Below are 27,289 nucleotides of genomic sequence, written 5' to 3'. Positions count from 1 at the left end.
TTCTTTTACACTCTTAGCCCTAGAAGTTTTGCTTTGTGGCACCACACTGCAACCAAAAAAACTAGGAGAGGCAGAACAGGACTTGGCTGTAACCACCTCATGGTGCCACGGGACTGTTCCACAGTGGCATGAGAGGGGCCTGTGGTCTTTGGACTAACCTGATAGTCAGGTTTAGCTTTTGTCAGGTTGGTGTCACTGGAGTCAGTGCTCTCAGGAGTTCTGTCAGGGCCACTCACTGCCTCATTTTAATGTGCTACAACTTGAGCAGATGTGCCAGGAGTGGCACTGTCAGCACGTGTCTGAGCAGTGACTTGTGCAACGGAGTCCACTTCTCAAACATGACTATAAACTTGTCCCTCAGAAAACGCTGTGCTGCTTTGAACAGCAGTGCGATTCTCAATTCCCCTTTCCCTTTCTTGAGCACAACAGTCACACTTGGAGCAATAGAAACCTTTTCCTCCTATTTACAGAAGCAATACTCTAGATGATTTAAAATGATACTTTTTGAATGTGACAGTGTGTGAGGATGACATGGCTTAGACCATCAAGGATGACGTTCAGCATTATTTTCTTTTACATATATTTGCTGCTGGATGAATAGGTGTTGTCATACCAGGATTTTTGCATTTCTAGTTTGGCTGGTGTGGGTTTCTGAAATGGGAAAGCTATGTGAGTGCCTAAGGAAACTATTCAAGTATCTTTATATCAAAATGCCTGCAGCTTTGGGGAATGCAGAAATATTGCTGTTTTGACTTAAAACCAAATCAAAACAAAACAAAACAAACTTTTAATCAAAATCATTATACTGGTGCAAATCCTATTCATAGAGCCAGACTATGGAATCTCAAGTAAAACTAGAACCTTCATGAACCAATTTGCAAGAATACAAATAAAATGGATATAGCATTTCTCACTCTAACACTGCAGACTGGATTTCATAACTGTTCCTAAAAAGTCAAGGATTTGGGACTTCTACCAGAAGAAACCTGTCTGAATCTTGGAAAAAGGACTTGCCTGAAAAGATGAAGTGAAAGCTAGTCTTACTGCTAATGATGAGAAGCAGCATGACTGATGCGCACTAGGGCCCTAAAACACAATTTGATTTCAGAAACCGATTTGGCAAGAGGGAAAGGAATCACAGTGTTAAATGTGCAGTGGGAATCACTTCCACAGCACCTCTGTGCACCAGCCCTCATGGATTTCCATTTAGCCCTCAAGACTAAAAAATCAGTTGCATTCTAACGTGAACGTGTCCTTCCATGTTCTGTGAATTTACTGCCTCCTACTGTGCTTTGTTGCTTCAGAGCTTGATTCTGTCCCTCAGTTTGGAAGAGCCATCTCTGTTGAGGCCCAGTAATGTCAACAGACCCAACAAGTCACATATGAATCCGCTCAAACACTGGAGGACAAAAATAAAACCAGTAATACAAGTGAGGCGAACAAGTGAGCGCTAAGTGAGTCAGTTAAGTTGTGCTGCGGAAAGATAAAGGGAAGGAAAAGATATCAGAGGAGAAGCAGTGGAATGAGTTAATGATAACTGGGCACTGGGAAGTAATGACTGGTTTGAAAATAAAAAAGAGGAAAGGAAAATACTACTATGAACAAAGTCTCCTTAATAAAAGTCAATGATTATTGCAAACATCTGAGGCGTTGCTGTACACTGCTGAAACCAGGACAACAGTACACAAAAGAAAGAACGAAAACCTTGTCTTTCAAGCTGGATGTACGTAGCCAAGTGTCTAACTCCTTTGGGAAAAAGGCTTCAACATCCTTCTGGGACATAGGAAAAAGCCCCTAGCCTAGCTGCTGAGCAAGTGCTACTAGGTCGTCCTAGTGCACTGGGCGTCCTGTGGCTGTGAAAGAGGCCCAGGTGGCAGAGAATCAGTGGAAGCTGCTGGGCAGATGCACTGCTGTGGACAGGAAATTTTAAGTCCCAGTGAAAGGGTAGTTTGTCTCCTTTACTTCAGGTTTGCTCTGTTTTCAGGGACAAACTTTAGGCCGGAAAATACAATACAAATACAAACCTAGAGGCAGATTTTTGAGACCGCTATGAGAAAAACATACTTCAGTCTTGTTGTTTTTCTCATCCTGCTGCTGTCCCCCAACACACCACCCACCTTCCCTTTCTGGGAGAACCCTAAGCAAGGTAGGAGCTTGGCCTCACTTCATAGGCCATACTTTTGCCTGTATTAGTGTCGCTGATTAGTGATCTCTCCGAACAAAAAGTTAGGGGAATTCTGGCTGGAGTGCTGATGACAGGTAGCTCTGCCAGATCATAAATCCTGCTTTTAACTAATGGGTCCTCCCTAGGAATAAGGTAAGCAGTAGCTTCTAGATGAGTGGGAAAGAAACTCACTGGGAGCCTGTTGAAGGTTAAATACGAGCTGATGGACTTCCTTTCTGCTCTGTGCAATCTCCACGTGGCACAGCTCTAAAGGGGAGCTGACAGCTGGAGCAGCTTCCTCCTTACTTTTCCAGAACAACTGTCCTGCAACCATGGACCACCCTGCACACCGGGAGACTTGGTAGCACGTTTCTTCTCCTGCCCAGAGCAGCAGGAAGGACCTTAAACTCCGAGGTCTCAAGAGACAAGAGCTAATGAGAGGAAACTGCAAGAAATCAGGGCAGAACAAGGGCAGAACCAAGCAGAAAAGCTAACACATGACACAGGGTTTGGCCTTCCTTGTTCAAAGGGTTCAAAGGTGTTCTCCAGTCACGGTGTGCAGCACCTAGCCAGCATGGTCGAGGCATACCTGCTTCTGTTGGCAAGGGCACACCACAGGGTGGGGTGGGGTGTGTTTTGTCCAGCCACATTTCCTTCCCAGCTTTCTTCCAGCAGCTTCAGTGGGATTGACTTGTGGCTGAAGAGGTGCTGCAATCATGCCTGTGGCCTTCTCTACACATTCACCATTTCTTTCCTTACCTTTTCTGGTTTCCATCCGTTGCACTCACATCTAGTGGAGTATTGGAAAAAAAAACAGACTGAGCTGGGAGACAATAGCTCTAAAACAGGTTGTGGTCTTGAGCAGATACTTGCAACCATCCTTCCTGGTTGAGAGGTTTGAGGGGATGGATCAAGGCCTGTATTTGTAAGGGCCATTAATCAAAGTGCGAGGAAAAGCAGCGATCTGTGATCCCAAGAAGGAGCAGATGTTGAAACTCCAGGCAGAAAAATGGAACTTGGGACACACACCTTCACCAGAATGTCTGTGGAGAAAGGCAGATTGCAACGGCACTGCAAGAGGGAACACTGAGGACACGTGGGACCAGATCTGGTTCAGAGCCGTGTCAGGTTCTGTGCAAGCCTTTGAGGCAGCTTGGAGACAAATGAAACTGTGATGGGACACCATGTGGGTATCCATGGGCTGAGAAAATGATGACCAACTGAATGGGTATGTAAGAAGACCAATAATGTAAGTGATAAAGTGGCTGCAGGGACTGATTAATGAAAGGAGATAAAAAGAAAGGATGGTAGTAGCTAGGCAAATAAATGATACCTGCGCATAAAACACAAACAGCCGTCGAGGAGAAAAACTGTTTAGGGGACTACACAACATGGGTGTAACCAGAAGTAATTGGGTGAAACCAGACAAATGAAAATATAGGCCACATACCTTCCTGGCCATGGGACTTTCTGGACTGCGAAACAGACTTGAAAAGATAGAGGGGCAAGCCCCATTACCTGAGGCATTCAAAAGAAAAATCATACAAGTGCTGTAAATCCTCTACCATCGGGGGAGCAGAGTAGATGACCTAATAAATCTTTTCCACTTCAAATTTCTGTATTTGATGTGAAGAATCTCAAAAACCTCCAACTTGCCGTGAGATGGAGAATAATAACCCAGCTCTTGGGGAAAACCAGTGATAATCATGTAAGTAAAAAGGCAAAATGTCATGGTGATGAAACAGAGGGTAAGAGGGGAGAGAGAGGCAATGCCCTGTATTTGGCATTCAGTTTTGGACCCCTCACTTTAAAAAGGACATTGAGGTGCTGCAGCATGTCCAGAGAAGGGCAACAAGGCTTGTGAAGGGTCTAGAAAACATGTCTGATGGGGAATGTCTGAGGGAGCTGGGGTTGTTTAGTTTTGAGGAGGCTCTGGGGAGACCTCATGGCTCTCTTGCAACTCCCTGACAGGAGGGTGGAGTGAGGAGAGGGGCTGGTCTCTTCTGCCATGCCTGCAGTGAGAAAACTAGAGGAAATGCCCTTAGGCTGAGACACAGGATTTTGAAATTGGATATGATTTAAAAAAAAAAAAATCACTGTATGGGGGCGTAAGGCATTGGAAGGAGCTGCCCAGGGCAGTGGTGGAGTCACCATCCCTGGATGTGCTTAAAAGGCATCTGGATCTGACACCAAGTTTAGTGATTCAGGGTATACAGTAGTGCTGGGTTGACAGTGGGACTGGATGATCTCGAAAGACTCTTCCAACCTTGACGATTCCATGACTCTGAAGAGCAACAACTCTGCTTCAGCAGTTCAGCTATGCTGAGAGAAGACAGTAAATACGAATCCTTCTTTGTTGAGTTGGCCCTATATTTAAAAAGGGTCATTGGTTGCTGAGCTGGGAGGGGATAGTCCCTTCCCTCCCTCTCCCTCATTTAGTTTAAGGCCAAAATGAAGCTGTAAGAGGCTGCAAAGAGTGGGTCCTGGTTTGCACAATGGACCAAAGGGTGCCTACAGCAGCCTCGTGGCCACGCAGGCGAACCAGCTCTGCATTCGATGCCAGCACACCACGCTTCAGGCGGGCACCACGACATACGAGCTAAGCCTTGCTTTGAAAGCACCGCGGCTGGATTCCCTCGTTTGCCATTTTTGGTAGCAACAAATCCCTTGGAGGAGCCTACCCGATCCCAGTGCACAGCATCCTGCCAGCGGACTCCAGAGGCAGCTCTGCCTTGCAGTCCCACGGCTACAAAGCAATGCTCTGCTCCCAGGCACCATCAGGCCTTGCAATACAGTGGATGCATCTAAAAACCAGTCAGGACACCGAAAACTGCCCGTAAAATCACAGAGAGATTTGGACGAAGAGATGGCCGAGGTGTTTTTCACCTCCCCCCCCGCCCGCTCTTTTCACTCCCATCACGAGGGCTGGGGCTGTCCAGGAGCCAGACAGAAACCGGCGCTGAGCCCATCGCGGACGGAAATCACCCACAAGGCAGAGCTTGGCATGCGCCCGCTGCGGGTGATACAAACACATCCCTGAAACCACAAACGCATCCCTGAAAGCCTGCGCTGGAGCGCCCGAACGCGGGGCCAGGCCGGGCTCCGAACGGGGGCGCCGGGCCGGGCCGGCGGCGCCTCCGCCGACTCCCCGTGCCCGCGGCGGCCGCGCCGCGCTCCCCAGCCGGGGCTTGCCGAGCGGCGGCGGAACAAAGCTCGCCGCGCCGCCGGGGCCCGCCCGTCCCGCTGCCCGCCCCGGGACCGCCGCTCGGCGCTTAAAGGGCCCGCGCGGCCTCAAACGGCACCGGCTTGGCTACGGCGACGCGGCCCGGCCGCGCCCCTCCAGCCCCTCCAGCGCTCCGGCCGGCCCGCAGCGGCACCCCGGGGCGCCGGCCGGAGCGAGCCGCGCTCCCGCTCCGCCCGCGGGGCAGAGGCGCTGGGCCGGCGGCGCCGTCGCTGCCGGCGCGGCCCCTTTAAGGGGCGGTGCGGCTGCCGGGAACCCACGTCAGTTTCGGCCCCGAAACTCCGGATCAATGAGCGGCGGCGCGGGGCGGGGCGCAGCGCCCGGCCCGGCCCGGCCCCCGCTGCCGCCTTTCGGTTTCTCTCTTTTCCAGGAAGGAAAACACCGGCGGGGACCGGGGCCGCGCCCCCCCCGCCCCCCACTTCCCTTCCCGCGCACTCCCGCGCCCCTTCCCTCTTCCCGCGCGCGCACACGTCGCCTCTCACGCGGAGCCGCGAGCACGCGCAGGGCACACGCGCGGCGGGGGGGGCGCGGGCGGCCGCGCGCGCCCGCGGGGAGCGGCGGCAGCAGCGAGGAGCGGCCCCGGCCCCGCGGCCCCGCGGCCGGACCCCCCCGCGCCACCGCGGCCGCGCCGCGCCCGCCCCCGGCCGCCACTTCCCCTTGAGGGGACGGGCCGCGCCGCCGCGCCGGGAGAGGAGCGGAAAGTGGGGAAAGCCCGAGAACTTCCCGTCTGCCCGCCCGCGCCTGCCCCGCGGGGCTCCGCCGAGTCCCTCCAGAGAGATGTCCGAGGCTCCTGCTCAGTGTTGCATCAAGGTAAAGCCCCGTCCCTCGGTCCGCCCGGCCCCTGTCAGCGCGGGTCGCGCCCGCCGCCGCCTCGGGGGCGGTGGGCTTCGCCGTGTTTTGCCCCGGGCTGTTTCGGTGGAAAGAACTGGTTTTCCCTCTCGTGGTTTTGGCCCGGGCGGGAGGAGAGCGGCCGCGGGGGTCGGGGCCCCCCCGTTTGCGGGCGCTCCGGCCGCGGGCGGGGACGCGGTGCCGCGGGCTGTCAGCGCCCGGCGCTGCCCGGGGACACGGCGGCGGGCCCGGCGCTGCTGGCGTGGCTCTCCGCGGCACGGAGCTCGAGGGGGGCCCCGGAGCCCGGCCCGGCCTCCCGCCGGCTTGGCTGCCCGCCGTCCCCGCCAGCAACTTCGTAGAAAGTTTCCTGCCGTCGAGGAGGTGCAGCCTCTGCTGCTTCCACCAACAGTGGATTGTGAGGCTTTCTTTCTTTCTTTTTTTTTTTTCTTTTCTTTTAAATTTGAATTTTTCCCCCCCCACTGCTGTCGGTATTACTACTGTTTATTTTAGTGGGTGCAATTCCTGGCGTCGCTTGCCGGTGGCAGGTAGGAAGGAGAGCCAGGGCTGCCAGCCCGGCCCCGCTCCAGCAGGGGCTGGGGGATGTGTTGGATGTGTTTCCCCGTGCCTCGGCCTGCTGAAGAAGGGCTTACCCCGGGAAGTTTATCGTTTTAAGTGGAGGCGGCATGAAGCTGAGACAATGGAAACAAAATTGAGTTTCCTTTTTTGTCCAGACCCTTCCTATCTAGCAGCCCACTGCTTTCCTCTCTCCTTCCCTCACTCCCCGGTTTTGCATTTTACTTAGGAGTCGCTTTGTCTTGTTGCAAGCCAGGAATCTCCCTTCTGCTCGTGACTAACTGTGCCCGTGTAAGAGATCTTTAGTGGTTGTCCCTCCCTGCCTGGAAGAAAGAGGTGACTTCCAGACTCCTCTCGGAGGGAAAGAGCCTGGAATAAACACTTATTCAGCGTGATGCTCTTTTGTTTGCTCGTCCCGTGCGTGTATGCGGGAGTCTTGTGTTCTGTATGGCGGGAGCACAATTCGACAACTTCTGGGTGTATTTTCTCTTGCTGAGTTAAATGCAATCAGGCCTGTGTCCCGTGAAGTCTCGTGGCTTAGGGTCCAGTTTGACTTTTCATAACACAGACGGGCAAAGTGGATAACGGGGTATTGTACGCCTGTTACTGTATGGCGAAATGCTAGTGCAGGCAAAATGTGTTCTGTTAACTCACTGGGTCCCTAAAGATATATAAAGTGAGATATAGCTGCTGGATTTTTTTTCTGCTAGACCCTGTGGAAAGGTAGGACGTGTTCTCTGGACCAAAGAACGCAAATGAATGTCACTAAAAAGTGGTGTCATGAGCTGTATTTCCTTGTTTTCGACATGTGTCATTTTGAAAACAGGACGCTCACTTCTGCTCTTACTGAAATCAACAACCATCCTGTTAATTTCAGGAACTGTAAAACTGGTCCTTACCCAGCGTCACTAAGGTATGTTATAGAATCGTGCTGGAAGTACTCAGCTTCCTAGCTGGGGAGACACAAACTTCTCCTTCAGTCTCGAAATTAATAAATGCCACGTTTTCATTACATTTCAACAGTTACTGGAAAACTGATTTTTTTTTTTTTTAAAGAAGTGACCGATTCTAAACGTCATGATCTGAAACTATTTTTTAATGTACCGGTTGTTTATGTGTAGAAACTGCTGTTACTGGCTTCTCTGTTACTGGCTATTTGATTAGTTTCAAATTTTAAAAGTAAAACTTTTCAGACAGAAATGTGAACTTCAAATGAAAGCGTTTCTTCACCAGTCTTAACTGTTCCGGGTACTTTCCCTTCAGCTTCTCTAACTCTCACTGGTTTTTGGACGCTTTTTTAAACCAGGTGATTGCGTTCAGCAGCTGGATTTAAGAGGAGCTGTTTAAATGGTAGTTGATTATGTGAGTGCGACTGATAGTTTCTTCAGTATTCCAGTCTGGCTCAGGACGTGGAATGTGATACTGAGGCCGAGGAAAAAGCTACGCGGAGAACCCCAACTTCTCTGCCTTGCTTTAGCGACAAGTTGCACTAGGGTGCAACTCAGTATCACTGAGTTGCACTAGGAGTCCCTGAAGGGGAAGCAGAGGTGCTGGTGGGTGTGTTTTCTTATTCTCTGGTTGGTTTGTTGTTGGTGTTCTTGCTTCCCTTCCCTCCTCCGATTTGGAGCAAGGGTGCAGGCAGTAAATGCCACGGCACCTGGGGTGATGAAGGTGGGAAGTTTCAGCAGAGAGGGTGAAGGCTGGTGCTTTGTTTATGCCCGAGCTGCTTAGCCCACAGTCTTCCTATCTCATCGTGTCAGAGAAGTGCTCTAATCAGATTTGGGAAAACTTTGAGGAGGTGAAGTTTTGGTCTCTTATTTTATTACTGGTAATCAGTATAAGCTTGAAGTAATACCTTGGTTTGTGTTAAGCAGTTATCAGAATGCGTGTGTGTGATTGTGTATTGATATGTGCTTGCTTTGCTGCAAGTATGCGCTGGCTGACTCCTCTGAGAGATGAAAAATGCCCTGCTGATAGCCAGACCTTGCCAGCACTTGGGTGTGTGCTTGCCTGGCTCACTGTGCAGTTGTGGCAGCGAGGTTAAGTGTGTGAGTAGGGTCTAAAGCTGCATCCTGGGGGGTTAGAAAAATAAAACCTCGGGGGGGGAGAGATGAGCGTGAAGGTTGGGCCCTCAGTGTTTGCCACAGCTTAGGGTGTCAGCATCCTCTCTGCTTGGACTGGGAGGCTTTGGGGTTGTGGTGAACTCCAGTCTGAGAGGGCTTGAAAGCTTTGACTCCGAGGTCAGCTGGGAAGGGGCATCTGGTGTGGTTGTCCTAGTAAGACTCTCTTTTTTTTCATAGATGGAATATCTGTGTTGGTGTAAACCTGTTCCTCTGATCCTGAGCCACGGTAGTTAGCTAATTATATTATTGTAAATACTGCCACTCTCATTAGAGTATTGGCAAGTGATCCTTAGGGCCTCACCTCTCCTCCCACAGATGGGAGAATTGAGGCACCAGGGGAGTGTAAACATCTTGGCAAAGACATATATGGGAGCAAAAGCTCAAAGAGAGACAGGCTTAGCACTCAGACGCAGATGGTGATTTTTGTGATTGATTAAGGTCTATGTGGTGATAAGTTCTGTTTAAAACCTCACCTGGAGCTTTCTGATTGTCAGGATCTCCTTATTTTTTTTCCCCTGAAATGAACGTACCTTGAGAATGTCACTGTGGCGTTATACAGAGATTCAAAATACAGCAGGCAAGTGGAAGGCTCCCGAAGGGCACAGTGTAATTTGTTTATTTTATCTTTTATAAATAGGACACTTTCAGTTGCTTAGGCTGACTTACCATGTGACCCCACAGTTGTGCTGGCACAAGTGTGGAGCTGTGTGGGAACTAAAACTTGGGGATGTGGGGACAGATCAGCTGCTTCAGGTCTTGCAGACCAGGACTTCTCTGAGCCCAGGGTCCCTTGTGTGCACCTGGCTGATGCTTCAGCTGCAAGTGCTTTCTGTGGGCAGCACTGAAGGCACAGAGCCTCACCGCGAGTCAGGTTTCACAACTGGTTTCAGTGCAGATTTTCTGTAGGTGCACGCCGGTGGATATAGGTGCTCTCTCTTGTGTTGAGCTCAGTGGGGTGGCTGCAGGATCCTGTGGCTGAAGGACTTCACAGAGTGGATTTTGGATTGGAGGATGCACTTTGTAATAGTTTAAAAAACGGCAGAGGAAAGAGAAAGCTGAAGGGCGAGGAATCAGTGTAGCGTTTGAGTTTTCAATATTAGCTGGCTTCCCCTGACTGACTTGATTTTTGGCTGGTGGGTTATGTCTCCTGATACCTCGTTCATGCTTCTCCAAGGAGCCCTCTCTCACCGAAGGCTTCCCATGCTGAGGGACTGTTCAGCACCACATGGCCAGAATCCTGTTGCCCTCAGCCAAGGCTGAGTATCTGTCAGTGCAGAGCATGCTCCTTAATGTTTACTTGTGTACCAGGAGGAGGATCCTCCTTCTGTTATTGTCAATGACAAAGCTGTCATTAAATTCAGTGGTGTAGGACTGAATGGTAGGAGACCAGTGTTTGGAAGTACATACTATTTAACACCTGATTAATCACTTAACTCCTTGGCACCGAGTAAATTGAATCCCTCTGAAGCAAAATTTTACTAGCACTGCCCCAATTAAACGCTGGTCATTAGCATTGACTGTGTCATTACAGGTGAAGTCAGTTTCCTGGGACGCAACCCATTAAAACAGCAGCTTGAATCTGAAATGCCCCAGTGAAACAGAGTATACTTTAATGATAATTTATATGCATATTGCAGCATGCATCCCAAAGTGACTTTTGGAGGGAGGCGACTAAGCGGTGCTCTGCTGATAGAAATGATGATAAGAGGGGGATGAAGTCTTGTACAGTGACACAGAAGCAATCTTTCTGTCTTTTAGAAAAGTTATCTGGGTCCTTGAGTGCTTGTGTTCTGAATTCTTCTGCCAGAAGCTCTCCTAATGACCTGCTTACTGCAGGAAAGGGAGAGAGCTAAGGTAATTGGTGTCTTTGGCCAGTAATACAGTTTTGACCTACGCTCCAAAAATTGGCTAATTTGTTTTTGGGGTGGTTTTTTTTTTTTTTTTTTTTTTTGCATATGTTTGTTTTGGAGTATTTTGCAGTTCATTGCCTTCAGCTGGGCATCCCCAGAGTACCAACACTAAAAAGCCAGTGCTTCTGAAAATGATTGCCTTGGCCTTTGCTTTCCCTGTGAAACAAGCATAAAATAATAATAGATGTCCCTATGCAGGGCAGTAGCGGGGCTAAGTACTTGTACTGCAGCGTGGAAACGAACTGTGTTTGTTACAGAAATCAGGGACAAGGATCTGATTTGTACCTGGCCTTTTAGTTCACACAGTGTTTTGGGGGCAGGGCTGTGGTGGTGGTTGGTTGGCTTTTTTGGTGTGGGCCACCTTTCCTCTGCCGAGCAGTCAGAGCAAGACCTTGCAGCTCCAGTGTGTCCTGGTGTCTGGCTCGGCCACACGTGGGCAGGGTGGTGTTTCCGTGCCCACAGCCTGCATGGAAGGCGGCTTTGGGAGAGGCTGGCACGTGTTGCTGCCACAATCCTGTTCCTGGCCCAGGGCAGGAGCACCTGGGAGGGATGGCAGCCAGATGAGGCTGCCAGAGCTATCCCCACCACCAGCCCTTCCCAGGGCTCCCTGAAGCTGCACGCGGAGCAGGCTGCACACACAGTTGTTCCAGGTGTTCTCTTTCCCTGCTGAGGACAGTGGACGATGATGAACTTGCTGGCATTGCCACAGCAATTAATTTTTGGGTTGCAGGATGTCCCTGTGCCTCCCAAGGGAAGGAGGCTGCCTGGAGCAGCCCATGGGGTGGGATGTTCCTCTAGGCAGTCGTGAAGCAGTCAAACCAAACCCAGGGATGTGCTGGGATGTCTCTTTGCCTGAGCAAAGAGACCAGACAGGCCACCAAGGCTTCTGTGCTTTTAACACTGGGGTTGTGGCTATTGATTCCTGCTTGTGTGGGTTATTTTTAGGTCTACAACCCATGCCAAATTTAGACCACACTGGTTCTGATGTTGCTGAGTTGTCTTCAGGCAGTGTTTTGTTGAAGCGCAGAGGGGAACTTCATCTACTTTAGTAACATGTGGGACTCAAGCCTAGATTATAGTGACTGCTTTTGTTTTCTTCTTTTTTTTTTTTTCTTTTTTTTTTTTTTCCTTTTCAAAAATGCCCCTGCTGGCAGGAAAATAAATGCAGAAAACTCCAGCCAAAGTTAAACTTGTTCATGGAATGTCCTGGAGCACTGGTAAATAAAGGATTTGGGAAAGGGTTAAGCTTTTCACTGATAAATGGTATCATCTGCTGTAATGCTACAGAGCTCCAAAGTGAACTGGGTATAGTAATTAAGGAAAGCAATAAATGATTCTTCATCTAAATGAATTTCCAAAGGTTATTCCTTGTTAAGCCAAATGCAGTGTCTTTGCTTCTGTGTTGTTCTTGTATAGTTTGCAAAGACCGTCTTGGTTAATAAGACGGTCTGGAGAGAAAAAGGGTATGAAGGAGGTTCTCACTGCAGTGTTTGTTGGTGTTCTATGGAATGTATGCACACAGAAATATTTAGTATTGTAAATAATTTTAAAAAATGTGTGTATTGCCAGGAGTAGCATTGGGTGTAACTGCAAGAGCTGTGTTAATACAGCTCCCCAAAACTACTTTGGATGTGACATCTGGATTTGACATATTTAACTATTAACAGCTGCCTAGTATTAAATCCAGAGTTTGGATGTTTAATTCTAAAGTAAAATAAATATGATTATGAATAGGAACAATGAATGATTTAGTGGGTTTTTTCGTTTGTGTGTTTGTTTTTGTTGCAGATTTTGTTTTAGGTTTCTTCTAGCCAGCTCAAGTAGGGTCTGATCAAGAAATTGTAAATTATTTGTTTTGGGAGTTTATTCTGGAGAAAACCAACTGGCAACCGCTAAGGACTGTCCTTAAAACTGATGAAACGAAGCAGAGAGTGACATTCTTTATATGGCTCGAATTTCAACTGAATATAGCAGAAGTGATTTTTTTCATTATGTCTTCAGTGGGATCCTCCAAAACATCTATGAACAGAAACTGGGAACATTTTCTACATGGTCTGGGATTCTGTGGAAATCTATGAGCTCGGAGCTCTACTAGGTAAATAAAATGTTTAATAACCATGCCAGAGATTGCAGTACTAAAATTCAGAGATGGATTTATCCAGTTAGTAGGGCCGTAACAAGTCATTCTGTAGCTGCAAACCACATATCCCGTTTATCTTCCTCCTTTTTTTCTTACAAAGGATTTCACATAGAGGTAGTTTCCATCATTGATGGAGCCCCATGAAGCTTTGCTGATGCTCTTGGAGGTCAAATGCAGTGATCCCAGCATTTCCAGCAATACTGGGGAGCTCCTTCCTGACTTTCTACAAAGTCTATATTGTGATTTCCCCTCTCCATGATAGAACTAATCCTTTTTTTTCCTCCTGGTGGATTAGGACTGGAGATAGTTGTTTTACCACGTTCCCTCTTGAATGGCTTGTTCTCATCCTCTTACCTGCCTTGTGCTTTAAAACACAAGCAAAGCTAAGGGTTTTCTGACCTGGCTGAAGTTGTGCTTTGAGCTGGTAGGGTGTGAGGAACTTCAGATTCTGGGCTTTTGGTTCTGCTTGTCACTGGAGACTACTGGAAAAAACATTCCTCAGTGTTGGTTGTCCAGCTGGCATGGATGCCCGTGCCATGCTGGATCCACACCTGAATGCCAGACCCACCATCTCCCTGGGGGCAAGGAGATGAAGGGCTGGACTGCTTTCACAGAGGGATGAGGATGCACTCAGTGCTGCCAGGGGTTCCAGGAAGGGCACCAAGTTGCAGGAACAGGAGTGTTGATGGGTATAAATTCCCTTCTCAGTTGGCAGACTGAGTGGTTGTGTCACTGTCTTATGGCTTGAGCAAATGTGCTCTCTGGAAGAGGGCTCGGGGAAGACCGTAGGAGCAGCTTCCAGGAGAAGGTTATGGGATGTAAAATGTTTCATGGCTTGTGGCTTGAGATAGATATCACCCATTGCACAGTAAACACTGGCCTCAAATACACTGGAGATCGTGTCCTACCTCAGAGCAGCTGAGTCACCAGAGCCATCCATGACTGACCATGTGCTGGCTTCTATTACCTCCCAATGGGGACAAATTACAACCTCAAAGTAAGAAGAGAGTGAATTAATAGTGTATGCGGAACCAATTAGCACAGCCGAGTGAACCAGGTTGACAGGCAGTGGCTGCAGGCTTGGAGAAGTGGGCAGAAAGTGCAGGGGTAGGGTTTGGTTTTTTTTTCTTGGTAGTTTTGAGTGGGGCACTTTCAAAACTTTTCTGCTTGGGAGAAACAGCGAGGTCTCTTTGAGGCGTTGAGTGCTGTTTGCTGATAGACCTCCCAGAACTGATCTGGCACGTGGGATCATGTTTTAGGAAATGGTTTGGTTAGTGAATGAAAGAGAAAGCTAAGCTCAGTTTTCAGTTTGGGGTGAAATAGGCAAATAAAACCATCGTGGGAGAGCAACAGGGAGTAAAATAGAAATTGCCTGTATATTGCAGTTTGAATCTGTGCTGTTCATCAGTTCTGATTACAGCGTGCCTTTCTGGCTACTGAAAAAGATACAGAAATGTGCAGTGGGGTTGCCTGGGGAAGCTTCCATAGGAAGACAGGTTGCGGTCCCTAGGACTTTTTGGCTTGGAAAAGAGACTGCTGAGGGAGATATAATAGAAAACTCTAAAATTGCACAGCAGTGTGGAAAAGAGAGCAACTCCTGATAGTTCAAAGCTAGAGCAGACAATGACATTACTGGCCAGGAAGATTAAAAAAAGCATTTCTTCCATGTGTGGAATTACGGAGCTCACTGCTGCAGGGTGCTGTGGAGGCTAAAAGTGCAAATGGATTTAAAAAAAGAGGGAAGACGAATATGAGGAAGATATTAAGACTAATAACCTGTGTGGGGGGGAACCTCCCTATATTTACCCTGGGGGAAGTTAGTTTTTTCTGTGTGCTCAGCCTTTCCCCAAACAGAGACTTCTTCTGGGGATAAGATCACGGGCTTGCTCTGATGATGTGTAGGCACGCAGATGCTTCCATATAAAATTCTGTACCGTGGAAGGACAGTCTTAAGTGCTCTCTGCCCCTTTGGATTCTTTTCTAAGTCTTAGCCCCAGCAGTCTTGATTTCAAGAAGACTAATTAATTGTTAGTGAGAAGAGAGCTAAGGAAGACTTGGTGTCTGTGACTCAGAGACTTGTGAAGTCAAGGTTGCTTGGACTAGCAAGAAGTTGGCTTTGCTTCTGTATTTACTCAGATTCAAATGACAGAAGGGAAAACTTTCAGGGAATACACGAAATTGGAATTACAGGTTAGGATTTGAAAAAGAAGTTTTTCGGTTTCGGGGAAGAGACAACTGATTGCTTCTAAGAGCCAAATGTGGGTTACCCATGCTTTTCCAAAAGTCTCCGAATTTCCATTATCACCCATGTGAAATGTGTCCCTGAGGCATTAACTCTTTTTCACGTGTGTGACAAATGGGGTCCCAACTGGAGCTTGCAGCAATGGGCATCAGAGTTGCTGCTTTCACTGCCTGGCCAAATGTCGCAATCATTCACTCAACTGTGTCACTTACTAAGGAATGCTGTCATTTGTACAGACCTTGCATCGTGCCTTGACTGTGATTTTTTTTTTTTTTTAATGGCAAACAGAAGAATGGCGATACAAAATCAATTCTGGTATTATTTTGCACGTGTAGTTTTTAAGTATTTTCTTAAAGAGAGAGTGATTCACTGTGTTGCGCGGCCATTAAAATGTATTGATGTGCAGCTAAAAATGGCTTTTAACCTAAATTTAGTTTTCCTCTCTGCTAATCTATACAATGTCCACAAATATCTATTTAAGTAATTGGATAGTCTCATGAAGATTTAGTTAGGTTTTTATTTTGGCATATAACAAATTACTTTATTTGCTGGATGATTGATTTTTTTTTTGGTAATAATTTTACGTGTTGTGATGATCGGCTTTGCAGTGAAATGTAATTGCAAGTGCAGTGCATCAAAACCTGAGCATCAGCATCAAAACCTGAGCATTAAAAGTAGCTCTTAAGAAGAAAGAAAGGTTTAAAATTGTACATGAAATGGAAGTAGGTGGTACATTTTGAGGTAATATTACTTAATAAATAACAAGCTTTTTTTCTTAAGCACGTGAACTTTCATTTTTTAAAAATTGTACTGAATGTTTTCTGCCGTGTTGATTTAGTATTAGTAGATTTTGTACCCTCACCCTGGATTTTTGTTGAGGAGGAGGGAAACAAGCTTTCTGTTTCTGCAGCCCTAAAGCATTTCCCAGCTTTGGGTGACCTAATCATTGTAATGAATTAATTGACTGAACCGAAAGAAGGAAATCTTCTCTCCATATCTGTTACCAGAAGCTGGCTTGGCTCTTTGACAGGCCCAGGCTCTAGAGGTAGAATAGTGAGTCCCACTCATTTCAGTGTACTTTGGCACTAAGTATTGTCCTTGGGATTTATCTTTAAAATTATTTTCTGCTACTGTAGTTATACCTGGATGTGAATACACTCTAGTTTCATGGTTCTTAGTTTGTGTTAAATGAGAAAAAAACCCCAAACTCCTTAAAGTTTCACTTTTTAAAAGAAGTGGCCTAGACAAATTGTACATGTTGAGACATAAATGCCTTGAATGCAGTGCTAGTCAGCATCTCATTCCCTCCTCTGCATGTTACCCTCTATGCTGTGTTTTCATTAAATGCTTTAGTGGTGAGATCCGTCGTCTTTAGCCACAGAGTGCTGCAGCAATGGAAGATCAGCTGCTATGAGAGGGATTCCTCCAGCTTGGCACCAAGGTTTGTCTTTGCAAGCAAGAAGGGGAGCCGTGGTAGCTGCAGAACAGGCTGTTGGTTCCAAATGAGCCCAAACCCCTTGTGGCAGTAGTGTTCTTGGGAAGAAAAGGCTCAGAAGAAACAGGTTTTAGCTCATGTCCTGTAGTAGAGGTGTGTGTGCTTTCTAAGGTGCTCAGAAGTCTCCGTTAGCTCCATGTTTGAGTGTGTGTGTTGTCACTACCAGCTCGCCATGAGGGAGGGAACCAGGATAACACAATAACCCTGTGCTTCACCAAAGTGGTGTCCTCAGGCTCTTCGCCTGCAGCCTGCCTGGGTCCCCCCTCTCTGCTGGCTTGGCAGGTGGTGCTGTGCTCGTCCCATCGCTCGTGCTGGCTCTTCCTGCTTGGGGTGAGAACCTCATGGCCCTGCTGCGTGTCCCCGGGAGGTGAAGGCTGACGTCACCGTCGCTTCAACAGGTCGAGTTATAAGGTGAACGTAAGTGCTGATGAAAGGGAGGTCTGTTTTCCTTCAGTCTAGACTGGGGTTTCGTAATTCCCTGTCTGTTTCCCATCACTGGTCCACAGAGCACCCTATCATATAAAAAAATACATTCTGCTCTGTAGGCCTCAGCCTCCTTTTTGTTGAAGAGGAAGAAACCTTTCCCCAGGTAACTGAGATTGTCATTTTCTTAGCCTCAGTTAAAAGACGAGCATAGGCAGACCCAGGTTGTTGGCAGAGCAGGGAGGAAGGCGTGGAAGCCTTGGATTGCAGACGTGGAGGTAGCCCCTTCCATGATTTGCTTACAAAGGACACTGAATGCTGGCCTGGAGTGAGGCTTAGAGCATATTTAAGTTTAAGCATTACAGCGAGCCTATGCGTATTTAAATTTCCATCTTCTAAAGAGGAGAAAACCAGCTAACTCCAAAATAAAGTAAGGGATTTAATTAGTGGAGTTGGCCAGAATGATAGCTTTTGGGGATGAAGAAAGTACTGTTTTTGGGTTGCTTTCTATATAACACCGGAGAAACAGAGCCACTTTTGACTGACTGGTCCTCAAAATACTTTTTATCAAATTACTTGCTCAAAAAAAAAAAAAAAAAGAAAAAAAAAGTGGTTTAGTTGGTATCTGTGCTTCTGGAAATAAATAGATATTCTTGAAAAATAGACATTTTTTTGTTCAGAATTCTTCACTGTGGATTTTCTGAGAAAACTTAGCACAGTCCTCAAGTTTCCAACACACTGCTCACCTGCACGTTTTTGTAGCCACGTATTGGTGGTGATAAGAGCCCAGGTGGGCAGTCCTGAGCTTCAGGGTCGGAGCTTCTGTCTTGATTTCCAGCAAAGTTCCCAGGCTACTCTGCTTTCCGGCCACCCACCCTCACAGCCGGACACGCAGAAATTTAAAGGTATTCTTTGGCACTGCTGCAACGTAAAACACGGGGAGGTTCCCCACACACGTGTAGGTAGGGAGCTGTTGGAACCAAACAGAGATCTGATATCTGTATTCCTGTACACCTACTCTGAGCTGGGGGATTGGAGGCAGTTGTAGGAAGGAAAACGAGAACCAAAGCGGTAGGGTGGGCTTGAAAAGTGAAGCAATTAGGAGGTGAGGATGAAGAGTTTGCTGTGATGAGCACGAAGGCCCATTGCAGACTCCTGTGGAAATCATAAGAATCTGCTTTAGTCATGAGAGGCAAAGGCAGGGAGAAGCTGAGTTGGAAAGGGTTGTTTCTCATTGTATGGGAGGATCAGATGGAAGCACCTGGCAGTTTTGAAGAGTGGGAAGTCTGTTTTTATACAACATGCAGCAAAGTTCCCAAACTTGCTGGCAGCAGGTGTAATGTTGGGCCAAGCAGGCAATTGTTTTCAGAAGACAGTTTGTACTACAGGGATCTATCCAGGGCCATTCAGTGCAAAGGGAACAGCTGTGGTCCTTGGCTCAGAAAGCCCCTAACCTGTGGATTTCTGTGGGTGTGTGCAAGGGATAGTTTATTCCTTGTGCTCTTACCCTGAGCATTTCCTGTTGGGTGTTGCTGGAAATGTGGTATTAGCTTAGACAGACCTTTGAGCTGACCAGGACTACTGTGTTTTTCCATTTTAATTTAGGACTTTCATATTTGGTGCTTGACTCTGTACAGATGCCTCTGACAAGTGGAAAAATAACAGGAAAACCTCTCAATGTGAATCAGACCTTCTGCTCTGTTTCTTGATCTTGTTGTGATATTTCCTTAGCAGAAGTAACCTGACCATCTGAAATTCATGAGAGGAATGTTCTTCAGACTATGAAATGAATTTTGTTCGGGAAAATTCCTGGGGATTTTCCTATCCTTGACTCTCCTCTTGGGCTGTGATGCTATTTATTGGCATAAAGTGCCTTGACCTATTTTATTTCTCGAGGCTTTTCCCGAGATTTGGCTGACAGAGGGCGGAAAAAATAATTAGATTCTTAGATAATTCAAATGCTGTGTGCTGTGTCAGGCACACCTCTTCTCATGTCTGATAAGTGAACACAGTTCCTTGCAAGGAACTTTCTTTAGATGGCACAAACATGTAACCACATGACTGTGGCTGATGAACAGGTGTTATACAATACAGGGGCAATTCCAACACTTGCATTTATTTATTTCACTGGCATGCCTGAAACCTGCATGGAGTGACTGTCTTGATTTGATCGTTCAATCTTTTCGCCTTGCGATCCCTGACTCTTCAAGTTCCTAATAGCTGGGAAAATTGAGAAGGAAGTGTTGTTTACTGAGTGCCTGGACTTCATTTTTCTATATATAAGCATTAAGAAATGAGCAGGCCAGGAGGCAGGACCTTCTCCTGGGACAGTGTGTACACCAAATGCTTTCCTTCAGTGCAAGTTGAGCTGTTTCTCAAACGATGCTTGTCCTTGTGCTAGTGCAGTTAGTGGCCAGATAGAACCAGAGAAGGGGGCTGGCAAAAAAGGAAAAAAGCTCAACCTGCAGGTGCTTGTGTGTCCTTAACGAGGAGCCCCATCTGGAATGGTGTCCTACAGCCTACTCTCACATGGTGCAGCGTCGCCTGGCTTTAGGTAGGACTGAGTTGTGATGCCTCTGAAGCACAACTTGCTCTCCTCTAATCCTCCTGAGGTCCTGTCCCACTGCAGCAGCCTGGAGGGCACTTCTGGGGGCCTTCCTTTGCTTCTCCCAGAGCCTCAGTGTCTGAAGACATTACACCTGCTACCAACGCATTGAAACAGAAGCAGAAAGTCCCAAAGGGTGCTGATAGCTGAAGAAATTCTGTTTTCCCCGTGTTAAACACAAGGAAGTTAATTTATTATTCCATTCAAAAGTGAATGGAAGAATGTCTGCGTACCACATGCAAAGTCTGGACATGCACTCAGTGTAGGCTGGGGAAGTAGGGCTAAATTTTACTATACCTGCCTTTTCTAGTGCTCAGTCCACCCCTTCCTCACCATTCCAAATGGGTAGCCCTGCACAGTCATGCTGAGTTTTCCTTCAGGTTTGTACCTCAAGTTTTACCTCCCCCTTCATTGGTTTGAAGCCACAGTCCTTAAAAGTGGTGGTGGCGGCGAGGATAGTGGGAAAACACCACCCTAGGAGACTGTGAAGTGTTGGTTCCTCAAGTCACTTGAAATGGGAGCTAAATGATAAGCTTTGTTTTAGAAAGCAGAAGCATTCTGTCTGATCTTATCCTTCCAGTGGGGGGAAAAAAAAAGGTGAGGACTTGATGATTTATATGGCAATACAGTTGTAAACTTGAAGTGATTTAGAATGCTAGTAGAAAGTCCTTTAACTTTGACTTTTTAACTGTGTGTCAGATGAAAGGATAATCTTAGCCTGTCTGATTTCCCATTGCTGCTGGGTTTTACAGCATCTGCCTAAGATGCAAAGGCAATGTGCAGACACCAGTGTGCAAATGTAGCAGGCTCACATGGCCAGGTCCATTGCCTGCCTTCCCTCCATTTCTCAGGTCTCACCGGTGTTCGTTGTTAATTATTCTGGCTGTGAGCTTGTTAAGAAACCCTGAAACCCAAGTGTTTTTGCAGGCACAAGTCATTTGTGCGGGGGATGTTTGTTTAACTAGTGACTGGCCTCCTCTTGTTTTGCTTCTTACTCATAAGAGGTGAGGATCTTTGACCATGATGTAAAGAAGAGTCCTGCTCAAAATATGGTGAGGCGTGTGAAAATTGTGACTTTACAGGGCTTCTGGGTCTTTGGTCTAGGTTGACTCTGCCACTTTCTGAATTATACAGTGTGGCTGTGCAGCGCTGTCACACCATCCTTCCCTGCCCCGACTGTGTCTCTGAAGGAGTATTTGCTCATATCCAGCTTTGAGTTGGTTACTTCTCCGCAAGTTTTTAACCATACTTTAAAGACACTGCCAAAGTGCACCACTCTTACTTCACTGAGGAGAAAGTTTGATGAAGCTCTTAAGGTAAGGTGGTAGCACCCTGAGAGATCTCGTTCCACCCTTCCCCTTTCTTCTCCAGTGGGCTGGCGCGAATGTTGGGGTGGATGTGTGCATGACAGGGCAGCAGGTCTGGGTGAAAATGGATGGCTTGTGTTAGTGCAAGGCACAGCCCGGTGGGAACAGTCCCTGCTGGGAACAGGAGGAGGGCAGGGCGTGGTTTTTTGGTGGTGATGCCAACAGAGCTGTGATTGAAGCATTGATGAAACTCAGAATAAACCTTTGGCCAGATCTGTGTGACATGACATCAGAACCAAAGCTTTTAAGGGTTCACGCCTACTTTCTTTACAAGAACTGTCCCTTCAGGCTAGATGGATTAATTACAGGAAAAGTGATCAGAGGTTTCAGGAAAACTTGATGGTTCTTTTGCCGAGACACCATCTCTGCTTTTTTAAAAAAACACACCGGGCATCTGAAGCAGCATGGTTTGGTGCTGTAGTGTGAAGGGCAGAGCTGTTGCCTGGAGGTCTGGATGAGCCTTGTGGTATCAGTGCCACTGTCACCTGCAGCCTCTCGGTCACATTGTGCCTTGCTCTGTGTTTGAGCACACCGTGGCCGAGCTGTTTAATTGCCTTAATAAAAACGGACACTCGCACATACTGAGCTTTCTGAGATAGACTGAGAACAGTGAAAGCCAAACTTGTCCACTTTCTTTGCAAATTTGTCTTTTCTGTACCGCTGGTGCTGTCAGACAGTCTGGACCTGTTTAACCATGCAGCAAAGCGTGAAGCCTCTTTGGGTCAGGGAAGGAAGCTTGCCGCACGTGCCTAATCTAGAGGGCATTTCAGAGTTTCAATTACCTCTTAAAATTATGTCCTCAAAACATGCAAACGTGGCAATGATATGTTCAGTCCTTGAGCCAGGCTTACCACAGCTTTCCTGGGAACTTGGTGCATGTGCCCAGTTTGGTGTGCAAGGTATCTGTGACGTCCTTTCAGTAGAAAACTAGGCCAGCTCACAGCTCTTGTTTTACATTTCTAGTATCTCCTGTGCTGGCCTTGCAGCGTGGTTATAAAATATACCAGCCTGGCGTATCTACTCATTATCCTGGCCAGGGAGGGTAGGCTCAGGTTAAGGTTACTCTGTGGAGGTACAGGAAGTTTTAGTTTTAGCCCCTGCTCTGTCACTGTATTGTCTGTGACCTTGAAGTCGTTTAATGTGATTACCACTTCATAAAGTGTTAGCACCTAGCAAGATGAAGTCAGATGAGCGGTGGAAACTGCTTGTGCTTCTGTTATACAGATAATTAATAAGATCTCGCCTTAATCCCTTGCTGGATGATTAATGCTGCAGAGTTATTGGTAGTAGGACTCAGGATTTAATAGCACTGGGGTGTGATTTTGGGTGGTTCACCGCTTCTTTTTCTTTTTCCTCTAATAAAACTTTCGTTGTGAGCTATTACCTGAAGAGCTCTCTAGGTACCACTGTGCTGCTGTGTTGGTTGATGTACAAAAGGAAGCCTGAATCATGGCTAGGATAATGAACTCAAAACTTAATGAAAATCAGTATTGAAATCTGCTCAGTGTGGAACTGACTACGTTACCAATTCCGTATTACCCCAAGGTTTTTGATTTGTGTAGATATTAATGAAATAGTTTCTTCCAGCTGCTAGCAGCTTAGGTGATGTTGTGGTGAAGACTTGAGAAATTCTCTTCCCTCCAAAGTTACTTGAAAAGCTAAAGAAAATTGTGCAGCTAAAGGAGAAATGATGTCATTCTTCGTGACACAGAGATTGTAAGACAATTGTGTTTTATTGGACCTGATTTCTAGCCTTCACTGAATTCAAGAGGATTTGGCTGAAGCCTGTGGTGATAACTGAGGAAGGGATGACTGATAAAGAGGAACTCCTAATTAGTCAGTGACACCGGTCAAAAAGAAAGCTAGGACAAGAGACGGATGTTGTCACATGGGTAACATCAGTAGTTTTAGTTCATTTTATGAAAGCTTGAGCGTGAGGAAAAAGGAATGCCTTTGGTTTTAAGGAAACCCTTAGAAGTTGTGTAGATTCCTGGGGATTTATTAACAGCAAAGTCCATTTGTCTGTTTAATTACTATTGCTTTTATTTTGAGGTATTCTCATGCAAAGCAGAACGATTGAGCATTTCAGAACTTCCAAGAGTTCATTTGTTTTTTCCTGACTCAGCTTGAAGAAGCTGCCTGAAAGAACACTTTTCCCTCCAAATATAGACAGACAATAATGATAATGATGATAATTTCTGAATGGCAGGTGATCAGAGCAGCAGCAGAAATAGGAATTGGTGGTAGTTTTTTCTTTTTCTCCTGAGCCTCTGCACTACCTGCAAAGTTGGAAAACTTAAATAATCTCACATACTGAGGGAAAGTTTGTATCCCTCCCTCCCAGTAAAATACATTCGGAATATCTCTGACAAATAAGATTCAGCTGCTCCTTGCTGAACACTTCCCACAGTACAAAGAGGCACTGAGGTGCCAAGGTAGGAGTGCAGACAAGAAGTGCCCTGGACTTGTTCAGGATGGACTCAGTGGATGTCAGACAGTGAAGAGGTTGGATGCTGAATGTTTTTGTTGAGTTTAATTTCATAAAGGAAAGAATCCATAGCTTAACCTTTCCCTGTAAATAGATCGCCTTTAGTTCTCGGGACGACGTAATTGTTGGATAGAACTCCTAAATATATGAAAGTGAAATTTGATTTTTTTTTGGGGGGGGGGGGGGAAAGGAGGGGGTATTGGTGAAAACAAGTTATGTCAGATCAGAAATCCTTGGTTTAGAAATGTGTCTTCCACAGTTGCCCTGCTGAATGTCTGTACATTGCCCTCCCTGCTTCTCTAAGTCCTGCCAGTGTTCCTGTGTCACTGCTGATGTGGGTTCTCACCTCTGTTAAGGGACAGTAGCTCTGACCTGACAGGCAGCTCCCAGGTGTTATTCCTTTCCTTTTCGTTTCCTAGACTGAAACAATCCACGTTTGCCGTGGATCATGTCGTGCCACGACATGAAACAATCATGGCATGTCTGAAACAATCCATGTTTGCCACCTTGCCTGAGATCAGGCAGTTTTCCAAGCTGCAGCACCTGTTCGTATATCCTCTTAGGTTATTTGAGCTGATGCACAGAGCGTTTTGGAGCTGCCCCTGCTTGGCTTACTTAAGTTTCTGAGAGTTGTTTTTGCTGTATCCATCCTTAATTGGATCAGCTCAAGCAATGTCGTTGTGCAATTTTTGCTCAGGACCAGTACAGCAGACAAGAAAGGTGTGTGTGTGTACGTGTGTGGGAGGTTGTTTTTGATCCTGTAAATAATAATAATAATCTCCAGCTCTTCACTGGTCACTTCTTTCCTCTCCCATTACTCCCAAAGAGTGTTTTACTGGTGATACAAGGTTTCCTTTGGAAGTTAGGTGCCAATCTGAGCTTCACTTAGAAGCTTTACAAAAAGGTTGTTGAAGTGCTGAGAGAGAGAGAGAGAGAGCTCCCTTTGAGCATCCTGCCTGCCTTCGGGGTATCCCCATGAAGAGCTGCGGGTTCTTAAATGCATTGAGAAAGGGCAAGGGGATCAGTTCCTGGAAGAGTTTTCTTTCCCTGGGGGACCCTGGAGGAATTTTGCTTGTACTTGTGTCCACTTAGCGGTGAGAACAAATGCACCTTGCTCTGCGTTTCTTGGAACTGGGTCTTGCTCACCACTTACATCTCTAGTAGCGGTGCTTTGTGTTTTTGTGTACTCCTGATTCCTGTGGTCCTGCAGTGGTTGTGGATTTTTTTTTTTTTTTTTTTTTTGCCTCCTGTGGTTTGAAGCAGAGCTGCCGAGGACTCTGTGTGTGTGCAGGAATAGCAGATTAGAAAATGAGAGGTTGGTAGGCTCAAAGAGCTTCCTGAAAGTGTGGGAGTGCAGGCCAGAGAAAGGAAGAGAACTCTTTTTGAAGCTATATCAGTGCTTTACACGGACAAGAATAGCAGGCAGAGCGTATTGACAGAGCGGTCTGAGAATAAGTGTTGCTGCATAGCAAAGTGTTACTGCTGAAAAAAAAATCACTGCTGTCCACTAGCGAACCAAATTCTTCAGTGTGAGTGCAGTTTTACTGGTGTGGTTGGGTCGCAGCACGCATTCTGCTCACACAGCTGTGTCAGTGTTAGTCAGACCTGGTGAACGCTGCTAAGTCTGCACGTGTCTGTAGTGTACGTGCAGCCCTTATAAAAATTATGGAGGAGGTGTGAGGAGCAGCTCAGATCGTGTCTTGTGATGTGCTCTGCCCCTGGGAGGAGATGGCTGGGTGTTCTGTTCCACGTCTGTGACATGTGTGGCTCATTACTGGTGCAGTGGTGCTTGTGTCCTTCCTCCAGTTTGTAGAATGTCCTTCCTGAAAACAATCCAACTCTTTACCTGAAATATTGTAGGAAGCGGTAATCAGGTCTTGGGTCCTCGGTGGAGACAGGAAACATTTTGTTTCGTGTTTTACCTGCTCTTTCCAAAGGCTTTACAAAGCAAATCAGTGTAATTTCCTGGTTTTCTAATGGAAAACTGAGGCAGAGAGGAACAGGGGCGAGAAGGAAGCAGCTTACCTTGCACCTACAATCCTAAATAGGAAATAGCAACCTGTTTTGCTTTAGCCTGGTGCTTTGGGCAGCTGTTCAACAAGACATTTAAGCATATGCTTAATGGTACACATGGCAAGAGCTCCCTTACCGTTTCCTCTTTTCAGAGCATCATAAACAGTACTTCTGCCTGAACCCAGGCTGCAGGGCTGTGCCCACTCATGCCAACCCACTGCAATCACCCAAGCTGCCAGCCAGGACACAGCTGGTGTCAACATCTGGCCTGTAGAACCTGTCTTATCATTAGGGATGCAGAAGGTGGAGCAAGGAGTCATCTGAACAGGGAGGAAGTGGCAGTAGTTGGGTGGCAGGAGGTGGAAACAAGCTTGTTTGACGGGTGGCTCTTGGATGCAGTTGACTTGAAAAGAAAGTCCTGAGCGTCCAGATGAGCTCAGAACAATCACACAGAGACAGCACAGGGTCACCAAGCAAACACTTTGATACAGCAGTGTAATGACCCCGTTAGTCATGCCCTGAGCGTTTAGGCAGTCTACTACCTCTGTTTAAAAACAAACACCAACCTAAACCAGCACCAAACCCCAAACCAAACGAGCGATGACTGTCTCCAATACATCTGCTTGTCTGTCTTCAAAGAGACTTTCAGTCTTTGCAATTGTCCTGGCATAAAATGTCTCATGGTTGTGCCGACAGGCAGACTTGTGTCAGCCCTGGAAGCTGCTTTAGTGAGCCCCGAGGTCTGACAGCCAAACTCGCTCTTCGAGGAGCAGCAATTTGTCGATCTCAAGAAAACGACCTTTTTCAGGATCTCAGGAGCTGTTTGCAGGGTAGTGGGATTACAGTGCCTAGAAAGCATTACAGCTCCATTTGCTGCTGTGTTCACTCCTTATATCACACGAGACACCATTCATCTTTCTCCTCTGAAGACCAGCCTCAGTTCACTGTATCCCTCTGGTCATATTGATCATTCTGGGGAGCTGCCGCTGATGTTGGAAGGATATGATTCAGAACTTTCATCTGGGTTGGATTTTCTTAGTGAGATTGTTTATGAGAGAACAAATTTCAGGATCATATCCTGGGATTTTATATACTTTTGGTTCTTTCCGTCTATAGATCCAGGATTTTTGTGAGTGTTGCAATCTTAGCATCAGGACTTAATCTACTCTGATTAGACCCAATGGGAGTTTCCAGTCCTAATTGCCACTGACGTAAATTCCAGCTCATAAATTAGGGATCAAAATGTATTATTATTATATGCTACATTAAGTGCAATACAGATTTATATATATATGTATGTATATGATAATTTTATGTGCAATATATGTTGTTGCTTGCTACATTTACTTTTAAGTAATGTTACTTTCTAAAATTAGAGACTACTGTAGGCTGAAGAGCTAGTCTGAAGTAGATTTTTTTTGTTGTCCAATCCTGGAAACAGCTGGAATTTTTTATGGGTGACTCCTTTAGCTCTCTGTGGGCTCCTTGCCTGTGCCTCAGTAATCCCTGCATTTAAGAAAAAAAAAAATCAAATTTAAAAAATTTGTTTACTTGTACAGCATTCAGCAATCCACACAGATCACAGGCACAAGCCAGTAGCAACAATAGACTGATAATTGTCTTTGATATTTGGGACATGCAGATAACTTTGTTTTCACAGAGAGGCAAATTCTGTCA

The 27,289-nt window shown here is 46.7% G+C and overlaps 1 protein-coding gene across 2 annotated transcripts in view; it reads left to right on the top strand.

Annotated features, from left to right (window-relative positions):
* The first annotated feature begins 6,008 nt into the window (after window positions 1-6,008).
* Window positions 6,009-27,289, top strand: part of ETV6 (ETS variant transcription factor 6) — a 120,109-nt gene continuing 98,828 nt past the window's right edge. For both annotated transcript variants that reach the window (XM_066184315.1, XM_066184314.1), the window contains exon 1: window positions 6,009-6,215. In XM_066184315.1, the coding sequence (XP_066040412.1) occupies window positions 6,183-6,215 (33 nt within the window). In that variant the 5' untranslated portion in view covers window positions 6,009-6,182. The remainder of the gene's footprint in view (window positions 6,216-27,289) is intronic.

This window comes from Chamaea fasciata, unplaced genomic scaffold (assembly GCF_029207755.1).
Source record: "Chamaea fasciata isolate MVZ Bird 193981 ecotype frontalis unplaced genomic scaffold, bChaFas1.0.hap1 SCAF_5, whole genome shotgun sequence".
Classification (NCBI taxonomy): Eukaryota; Metazoa; Chordata; class Aves; order Passeriformes; family Sylviidae; genus Chamaea; species Chamaea fasciata.
This window is presented reverse-complemented; position numbering and strand designations above follow the sequence as displayed.